The 10,737-nt window shown below is 35.2% G+C and overlaps 1 protein-coding gene across 1 annotated transcript in view; it reads left to right on the top strand.

Moving 5' to 3' along the window:
- The first annotated feature begins 404 nt into the window (after positions 1–404).
- SEMA3A (semaphorin 3A) overlaps positions 405–10,737 on the top strand; it is a 161,359-nt gene continuing 151,026 nt past the window's right edge. The window contains exons 1-2 of the mRNA XM_030933411.1: positions 405–560; positions 6,947–7,009. Of these exons, the coding sequence (XP_030789271.1) occupies positions 405–560; positions 6,947–7,009 (219 nt within the window). The remainder of the gene's footprint in view (positions 561–6,946; positions 7,010–10,737) is intronic.

Raw genomic sequence — 10,737 nt, 5'->3', positions numbered from 1 at the left:
GAGGTCAGGAGTTTGAAGCCAGACTGACCAACATCGAGAAACCCAGTCTCTACTAAAAACACAAAAATTAACCGGGTGTGGTGGTGCATGCCTGTAATCCCAGCTACTTGGGAGGCTGAGGTGGGAGAATCACTTGAACTCAGGAGGCAGAGGTTGTGGTGAACCGAGATTGTGCCATTATACTCCAACCTGGGCAACAAGAGCAAAACTCCATCTCAAAAAAAAAAAAAAGGAAAAGGTACACATTTTGGTTCCGGTTCCAATATATTTCTTAGTACCCTGAAGAATAAGCACTGACTGATAGCTACAACAGTCAATATAGTCAGGTTACCATGTACCAACAGTCTATGCTTATATAGTGCTTCACATTAATACCCAATGTTTTGCTTTGTTACCTTGCAGAAATGTTGGAATCCAACAATGTGATCACTTTCAATGGCTTGGCCAACAGCTCCAGTTATCATACCTTCCTTTTGGATGAGGAACGGAGTAGGCTGTATGTTGGAGCAAAGGATCACATATTTTCATTCAACCTGGTTAATATCAAGGATTTTCAAAAGGTACCAGTATTCTAATATATGCACTATATTTTGAAGCATCTCAAGTCATAGATAATTCTCTAGCTATTTAAAAGCATGATTACTGACAGAAAGTTGTTTTGAATTAATATTTTGTATTTTCTGATGTAAGTAAAAATGACAATAATGAATCAATGGATGCAATAAATAAAAAAAATCAAGGATGAAACCATAGTATTTGTGGTAATCAGTATAAGAAATATGAACTTCAGCTTATCCTTTCATATCTGTTTTTCCTACATAAAAGTAAATACTTGAACCATTGTAGCAATACATCATAATTGACTTCATGAACTATGTATATGTGTGTAGGTATAAATTTATATTTCTCTGTATTTCCAGAAAATGAAGAGTTTATCTAGCCATTACCCACATGCCTAATTTGACATGCTATCAGTGTTTGTAAATAAAGTTTTATTGAAACACAAGCACTCTCATTTATTTACATATTGCCTGTGACTGTTTTTGTGCTACAACAGCAGAATTCAGTAGTTACAAAGGATATCAACTGGTCTACAGAAATGACTTACTATTTGGCCCTTTAAACAAAGAGTTTGCCATACTCTGATCTAGAAGATCAAAGTATCAGGTTTTTTTAAAAATGTGGTCATGCAGACATCAGCAGGATATAAGTTCTACCTTTATTCTTTATTCTATTTCTGGCTTATTTCATTAATAAGCTCTACAGTTTTGTTTGTTTGTTTTTGTTTTGTTGTTGTTGCTTTTTGAGATGGAGTCTCGCTCTGTCGCTCAGGCTGGAGTGCAGTGGTGTGATCTTGGCTCACTGCAAGCTCTGCCTCCCAGGTTCATGCCATTCTCCTTTCTCAGCCTCCCAAGTAGCTGGGACTACAGGTGCCTGCCACCACGCCCGGCTAATTTTTTTTTTTTTTTTTTTTTTTTTTTTGGTAGAGACGGGTTTTCACCATGTTAGCCACGATGGTCTTGATTTCCTGACCTAGTGACCTGCCCGCCTTGGCCTCCCAAAGTGCTGGGATTACAGGCGGAAGCCACTGTGCCGGAACTTTTATAAGCTATACAGTTTAAAAAATAAAAACATAGATTGACAAATTAGTGAAAATTGTGCTACTAAGTCTACATGTGGTATGTCTAAGTGAACCATTTTATCACAGTCATTATTTCTGATAATAATTATCTGAAGAATAAAGGTCTTTATGCAGTAGCTTTCATAAAGGTAATAGTAGAATATTCATTTTAGAATACATCCCTGTCTGTTTCTATTTGTATTAGTTTTTCTTCTTAACATTGTGGGCTTTGAACTGGTATGTCCCAACTACTCACAACCAACAACAGATTTGGTGATGATTTTTCAGAAGTAACAGAATTTTTTCAAGCTTTTTTTTCTGGTTGGAGAGTGTTGCTTTTGGGATAAAATGCAGTTTTAAATTCAAAGCTGATTTATATTTTTAATAGAGTATAGCATAAACCTAAGACATTTGCTTTTCTTCCATTACCTGAACACTAAAAATCTGACCACAGCATAAAGAAATTTGATTCATTATATATAGAGTCAAATAAAATGGTAATACACTTATAATATATTTTAGAATTGTGATATGCAAACTTTAAAAATCTTTGGGGGCCGGGCGCAGTGGCTCAAGCCTGTAATCCCAGCACTTTGGGAGGCCGAGATGGCGGATCACGAGGTCAGGAGATCGAGACCATCCTGGCTAATACGGTAAAATCCCGTCTCTACTAAAAAATACAAAAAACAAAAACTAGCAGGGCGACGAGGCGGACGCCTATAGTCCCAGCCACTCGGGAGGCTGAGGCAGGAGAATGGCGTAAACCCGGGAGGCGGAGCTTGCAGTGAGCTGAGATCCGGCCACTGCACTCCAGCCTGGGTGGCAGAACGAGACTCCGTCTCAAAAAAAAAAAAAAAAAAAAAAAAAAAAAAAAAAAAAAAATCACTTTAGGTATTTCTATTTTGATTTTTCAATTCAATTGATTCCAAAGCCCTCTCAGATGATAGGAATAAATGCCTGTTATCTATTGTCTAAAAATACTGGTTATTCGTTTGTTTTTCTGAAATGATAAATATTTATCTTAGTCTTTTGAAAATATCATAAAATAAGCAGATTTTTGTTGTTGTTTCACCAAAAGAAAACCATTCTTTTTAAAGTGAGCGCAAAATAGGTCTGGTGTGGTGGCTCATATCTGTAATCCCATCCCTTCAGGAGGCCAAGGCGGGTGGATCACCTGAGGTCAGGAGTTCAAGACCTGCCTGGCCAACATGGTGAAACCTGTCTCTTCTGAAAATACAAAAATTAGCTGGGTGTAGTAAGGCGCCTGTAAACCCAGCTACTTGGGAGGCTGAGGCAAGAGACTGGCTTGAACCTGGGAGGCAGAGGTTGCAGCGAGCCGAGATCATGCCATTGCACTCCAGCGTGAGTGATAAGAGCAAAACTCCATCTCAAAAAAAAAAAAAAAAAAAAAAACTCAGTCAACTAAGAAATAATAGATATATTGATTTTAGGAAATTTTATCAGTTAAAATTGTAGGTATTTATAATGATTTATCATTTTGTGATATTCATGTATGTATATATCTACAGACAGATAGCATTATAAGCATAGAATACCTAAGATTATATATTTAACTTATTTAACATTTTTCTGTGACTATATATTCTGAATGTGGTTAAACTATTCAATTATTTCTAAAACTGAAAATAATCAAATTATAAAATAAAAAGTTTACCATTTTATAGCTAAGAAAAACTCTACCTCCATTTGTACACTCAGAATATATCACAGTATCTTTCACCAAATATACTTAAAATGAACTATTTTAAAGTAATGAATTACAAGGTAAATGATTTGTCCAAAATTGTGATCTTCTTGTTATAGCGCTTGCCTTTGAGTTTAAAATCATTCTACTAATAATAAAAGGTATATTTCTAATTTTTAAAACATCTTATTACAAACAGATTATTTAATTTTAATTATATCACATTGTTTATACAAATGAACCCAATTTACTTAAGAATTTATATCAGCTGGGTGTGGTGGCTCACACCTGTAAATCCCAGCAGGTTGGGAGGCCAAGGCCTGCAGATTGCTGGAGTCTAGGAGTTTGAGACCAGCCTGTGCAACATAGTGAAATCCCGTTGCTACAAAAAAAGAAAAAAAATACACAAATAAGCTGGGCATGGTAGCACATGCGTGTAGTCACAGCTAGCCTAAAGGCTGAGGCAGGACAATCATTGCCCTGGAGGTCAAGGCTGCAGTGAGCCGTGATCATACCACTGCATTCCAGCCTGGGCAATAGAGTGAGACCCTGTCTCAAAATAAATAAATAAATAAATAAATAAATAAATGCATACATACATATTAGATCTGTTTATACATATATTTGGGGTGTTTTAATATTTCTTTTAACCTAAGCATATGTAATGTTCAAATAGCTTTCTTCTAAGCACCTATTTTTGTGATGAACACTACAAGAGATTTATGGTATGTTATTAATAATTCTTGATGACCTTACAAGGTTAGTAGTAAAGGTAAATTAGTAATCTTATGGGTAAATACTAGGCAAATCCCTCTTAGAGGCAAAAACACATGTTCAGGTTTGGAAGAGCTGTGGAAAGATTCTTGGCTTTGATAAAAGGGTCCGATCTCTTTAAAGCATAAATGCTTATTACATAACATGTGTAAGTGGGCCTGCCGTGAGTGGAAGTGTAGAGGCATAAGGATGAAAAAGTACAAAATAGATTATGAAGCATTTTGAAAATGAGAACAAGAAATTTAGATAGTTAACTGAGAAATTTGTGAGCGAAGAATAAAAAGACAATTCCAACAACCAACAGTTAAACAAATCCAACCAAAATGTTAGTAATTATTCTTTATGGAAATGAATACTTAAAAGACTATTAAACATACATTTACTTTTGTTCCACTGGCTTGTACTTATCCTCATTAAATTGCTCTCCAAAAGAACATTTCTACATCAAAATTTATTTTACTCATGTCAGACTTCTAAACTTTTAATTGCTATTATTATTATTATTAACCCTGGAACTCTAGAAAGTTAAAAGACCCTTTTACGTCTAAGAATTTTTAGCATGAATGTTATACAGATTATTGTTTATAAATATTTTACTTAGATAATAGAATCACAGAGAATCATAAAATGATGTCCATACTGTCTCAACAATTAAGCAACAAGAGCTAGGAAACTATGAGAAAACAGCTTGTCTTTTAAAATATATATATTTACATGTTGTAACTTTGTTTTTAAACGTATAATGTTTTAACAATCAGTGATTTCAGCACAATTTAGCTGGAAAGCTGAATATGAAAGTCAATAAATCTTAACTGTTATATATTATTACTGTTATGCCCTAGAGAAAAGTTATATTTTACCCTCTTACATTATAAACCTTAAATAAAAATAGATCCCCTTGCCTTTCCATATCCAATGTGAAGACTCAACTGCTGGGATTGCCCAGCAATCACTATAGAAATTCAGCAGTCAGAGTAGTGTTAATTATAAGAACAATACGTTTACTGATCTTAAATGTTTTTATATGACTACTTTGTAAAAGCCTGTGGAACAAGTCAACTATAATTTTAATTTACATATGCAGGCAAATGTGAAAAGGAAAGCACACAAAATAGAAAGAATACTCAAATTTAGAACTTAATGTTAAAAATGAATGCCTATCCAGTTAGCCAAGATCGAGCCATTGTACTCTAGCCTGGGTGACAAGAGTGAGACTGCATCTCAAAAAAAAAAAAAAAAAAAAAAAAAAAAGAATGCCTATCCCTATCCAATAAGTTTTAGGGCATACTGTTTTGACATGGACTTGAAATGCATTTATCAAGTCATCATACATTACTTCTGTATGTGCAAATCCTTGTTTGTAAATGTGTTTTGTTTTGCTTTGTAATTCTCCAGATTGAATATCATAGCCTTTGCCCAAGTTTATGATCATTTATATTGAATTCTCTAGCTGGGCGCAGTGGCTCACGCCTGTAATCTCAGAACTTTGGGAGGCCGAGGCAGGCGGATCACGAGGTCACGAGATCGAGACCATCCTGGCTAACACAGTGAAACCCCGTCTCTACTAAAAAATACAAAAAATTAGCCGGGTGTGGCGGCAGGTGCCTGTAGTCCCAGCTACCCAGGAAGCTGAGGCAGGAGAATGGTGTGAACCTGGGTGGCGGAGCTTGCAGTGAGCTGAGATGGCGCCACTCACTGCACTCCAGCCTGGGTGACAGAACAAGACTCTGTCTCAAAAAAAAAAAAAAAAAAAAAAAAAAAAGAATTATCTAGAGGTTCCCAAATGAATGATAATCAGTCATTTTAGACTAAAAGCTTTCCAGCAGACACGAATGATTAAGTGCCACCATTTCTGTTTTTTTATATATGACTTTTTTTCCCACTGAAATTAACTATTAATAATATCACTAGAAAGGAAAAATGAATAAAAAACAAATTGTTCTGCCCCTATACAGATAGGAGTCATTGGAATTGCTCAGGGGATTTTATATTAAAATCAAATGAGAGTATTTGGATTAATATTGTTGGGGGGATGAATCCACTGTCCTCCAAGCCACCACTAACATCATGGTTCATCTACTACTGTGACTATATTCACACAATATGGGACTTTCTGGAAGGATGAAGACTAAATATGAGGGATAAAAATACAAATAATTGTTTCTCAACTAGTCTTTTAGCCCACATTAGAGAGGGTAATAGTTTTTTAGAGCTATCTGTTTGCTTCTTCAATCTACCTTTATTTCTCTAACATATACCATGTTACTTATAAATATTTTCCCTTTCCAAAAAAAAAACAAAAACAGTAAAGAGGAGAAAAAAGAGAAGTTTCCATTCTAAGTATTTTTTTTAATCCTTTCAGTTACTTATTCTAAAATGTTATGCTGAGATTTGTTTCAGGGAAATGTATCCAAAGCACCCAAATGTTAAAATTACAAAATCACTATTTCATGATAAAGGCCAATTTAGAAAAATCTGAGCCATATTCTATGCCAGTTTCTACTTCTCTTCACTAAATTCTCACATCCTCTCAACAAGATCTCCCTCTCCCAATCTGTGTGCCAGTTCTTGCCACACTGCACTGCTTAGATCTATTGTATGTGTCAGTTTCTCTCTTGCTCAACTTTTTTATACAGCAAAGGCTATTGGGTAGATGGAGAATCAGTGACTTATGTTCACACCAATTAACTGACGCCACTGGAAGATCTAAAGTGAAAGGTTCCTGAAAGAGTCTTTATGAAATTTTCTTTACTTCAGTTGCCCCAATGTCATCTAAAAGACTATATGGTGTTGGATCTCTTAGACAACTTAGTTGACATAAAACAATGTTTATTCTCTGTCCTTAGATTGTGTGGCCAGTATCTTACACCAGAAGAGATGAATGCAAGTGGGCTGGAAAAGACATCCTGGTAAGCATTAACCTACTAAAGTATTATACAGGTTGAGTATCCTTCATTCAAAATGCTTGGGATCAAAGTGTTTCAAATTTCTGATTTTTTTTTTTTTTGGGGGGGGGGAAGGGGTTAGAATCTTTTCATATATATAATAAGATATCTTTCAGATAGAACCCAAGACTAGAAGCAAAATGTAGTTATTTTTCATATACATGGTATACCCATAGCCTAAAGGTAATTTTATCTTCCCCTCAGGGATGCTGAAAAAACTCTGCTGTGTGTCTGCATTTTGACTGTGACTAATCACATGAGGTCGGGTGTGGAATTTTCCACTTGTGGGTCATGTGGGTGCTCAAAAAATTTCAGATTTTGGAGGATTGCAGATTTCAGGATTTTGAATTAGGGATGCTCTACCTGTAGTAATGACATAGTAATTTATTACTCTGTCATCTATTTTTGTTTAGTGTTCTATGAAGCACCACATTTTACTTTTAAACTTAATCACTCTTGAGAAACAAAATGATAGCATTCAATTTTGGAACACTGACAGACTTATGTATAGAATATATATAAAAATAATATTCCTTAATAAAGCAAAAATCTGGTCTCTTTGGCTGTTTATATATGCAAAAATTAATTAACAAAATGTGATTTTGTAGCATACATATTTATATTCAATAAGTCAGGTTCTTTCCACAGGTTGATTTTTATGTTAATTCCTCTTGAATTCTTCTTGAAATGCTATGAAATGTTTCCATTTCTGAGTCATAATTAAATTACCTATTTTTTCTTCTTTCCATTTTTTTCCTTTTATCTCTTTTCTTTCCTTTTCCTTTTCTCCATCTTTTTTCTTTTCTTTCATCCTTTCTTTCTTCCTCTCTCCTTTCCTTCCATGTACTCATCCTTTAAATAAATATGGGTTGGAAAAGGACCATGTAATAGGAATTGTCCTAGGCACTTTGGAGTGAAAGATGAATAGTAAGAAATCTGTACAATGTTTTTACCATTGTTAAAAGACAGAGACCATTTTTTGTAAAGTAAATTGTCAGGAAAATTAAGTGGGTGACTGGTTTGAGGAATAGCCCAGTATTTGCACAGATCATGAAAAGTAATTATAATCATTTAAATAAATTAATTAAAATGAATTACAGAATTTTTAAAATATATAATTTTGTGTTTAATTGATATTTGGGGATGTCTAAAATACAAAGCAATATGTTTAAAAGTTTTATCTGTGTTTAAAAGTATTAGGATTTAGAATAAATTTATTCTGTGTGTTGCCTAAAGACGTAAATCAAACTGTACATATGTGTATAGATACATAGATATTTTCAAGGGACAACTTGATTGATTTGTTACAGCTGCCTACAATGATGTATATGTTTAGAAGGATTTAGAGGGAATCTGAGTTCCTGGGAAAAGACTGACTCAATCTAGCAGCAATGTTGCCTATAGGTGAAGGAAGTTAGGTAGAGGATCACAAAGCAAAGGTATCCCCCATCTTTAATGCCTATACGTTAGCAAACATGGGAAATTCATCCTTGAAAATTGCATATTAAATATATAGTTATTACGTTAAAATATTCATGACACGTATTAAAAACAGTGAGGCAGACTTTATTCAGTGGTACTGCTACAATGAAGTTTTGTAATGAGGGTAAGAGATTGAGTTTAATACAGGATATCCTGAATACAAAGATAAGTGGAAATTTATAGCTAAGAAGCAAAGTGGGAGTCAGTGGGTGGAAAATTGCCCAGAGGAAACATCGGAGTAATGGGAATTGTGGGTAAATTGATTAGACAGGATTATGACTGAAGGCAGGCCAGGGTGATAAGATATTGACAGTGAGGTAGGGCAGTGGGGTAGGAATTTGATCACACGTATCAACGGTGGGTGAATTTCTGTAAACTGACTAAACAGGATTGTTGTGAAAACTGGACCGAGCAGAGATGAACATGGAAAGTCAGGGCCTTCTTGTGAAGAGAGTTCAGGGGAGTCTGACTAGAATTAGGTAAGGAGAGAACCTGTCAAATGAAAGTCACTTTACACCTTCATAGTACAGCAAACGTTTTTCTGGTTATGTAACAGTGGATCAAAAAAAAAAAAAAAAAGTGTGTTCTATCAAATTTTATACTATCCCTAGCTGATGCATAATTTGAAACTTTTGGAAAGGAGTAAATAGAAAGCACAATGAAGTAAGAACCCAGAGAGGTTGAGAATTTTGTGCTGGTACTCCTACTGACTCATGAATATAGTGAGCAAGTATGCTAACTTTCTTAGGGCTTTAGCTTCTCATCTATTAAGTGAGACAACATATATATCACTGTGAGAAACAACTCTAATAGTTTTTGTGGAAATTATTCGAAAAGTAGAAAAAACTTCAATAGTATAATGCTAAAAGTATAACTGAAGAAACAAAAATCTATTAACATCAAAAAGCTACATTTACCATGAACAAATTACATTAAAATATTCAGTGAGATAATACCTGAGGATGAATAGAAATGGCTAATTTACCTATATACAGCTATTACCTTTGAAAAGGCAAACTTCTCCCTTTCTGTTAAAATCGAATCTTTACTAATTACTATGATAACTAGCATTTAGTAAATGTAGTTTCAACAATAGCTTTATGAGGCAGATATAGTTACTCCCATTTTCTTGATCTTGATCAGAAAATAGAATGATTTCCTATGCTTGATCAGGAAATATAATGATTCAGATTCTTCATTAAAAATCTTTACATTCGGCCGGGCGCGGTGGCTCAAGCCTGTAATCCCAGCACTTTGGGAGGCCGAGAAGGGCGGATCACGAGGTCAGGAGATCGAGACCATCCTGGCTAACACGGTGAAACCCCGTCTCTACTAAAAACTACAAAAAAAAAAAAAAAAAAAAAAAAAAAAAAAAAAAAAAAAAAAAAAAACTAGCCGGGCGACGTGGCGGCGCCTGTAGTCCCAGTTACCCGGGAGGCTGAGGCAGCAGAATGGCGTGAACCCGGGAGGCGGAGCTTGCAGTGAGCTGAGATCCGGCCATAGCACTCCAGCCTGGGTGACACAGCGAGACTCCGTCTCAAAAAAAAAAAAAAAAAAAAAAATCTTTACATTCAAAAATTTATGGATGTTTTGGGTACTATTCTAGACATTGAGATCAAAATTTCAGTGTCCCTGATGATGTTGTGATATCAATTGGAATATTTGGATTTGAACTTGCCCATTAACACACAGATGATAAGTAATAGATTTGAACAAATATATTACCTTTCTGGCTCATCAACTGTGTAAGTATAATGATAATCAACTCATCCAGGCATGGTAGCCCGTGCCTGTAATCCCAACACTTTGGGAGGTTGAGGAGGATGGATCACTTGAGGTCAGAAGTTCAAGACCACCCTGGCCAACATGGTGAAGCCCCAGTCTTTACTAAAAATACAAAAATTAGCCAGGCGTGGTGGCACGTGCCCATGGTCTCAGTTACTGGGGAGGTTGAGGCAGGAGAATCGCTTGATCCCGAGAGGTGGAGGTTTCAGTGAGCCATGATCATGCCACTGAACTCCAGCCTGGGTGACAGAGCGAGAGTCTGTTTCACAAAAAAAAAGTAAAATAAAATAACTAACTCACAGAATTCCTGTAAGGCTCAAAGGAACCCATGCAAAATATTATGTAACTGAGATATTAATAATTAACAATATAAATATAATGTTAGTCATTATTGCTATTATTAGTATATGTAATAGAGTAGTATG

Source organism: Rhinopithecus roxellana, chromosome 6 (genome assembly GCF_007565055.1).
Source record: "Rhinopithecus roxellana isolate Shanxi Qingling chromosome 6, ASM756505v1, whole genome shotgun sequence".
NCBI classification, from domain to species: Eukaryota; Metazoa; Chordata; class Mammalia; order Primates; family Cercopithecidae; genus Rhinopithecus; species Rhinopithecus roxellana.
The sequence above is the reverse complement of the archived record's forward strand: the minus strand, read 5'-3'. Positions and strand labels throughout refer to the sequence as shown.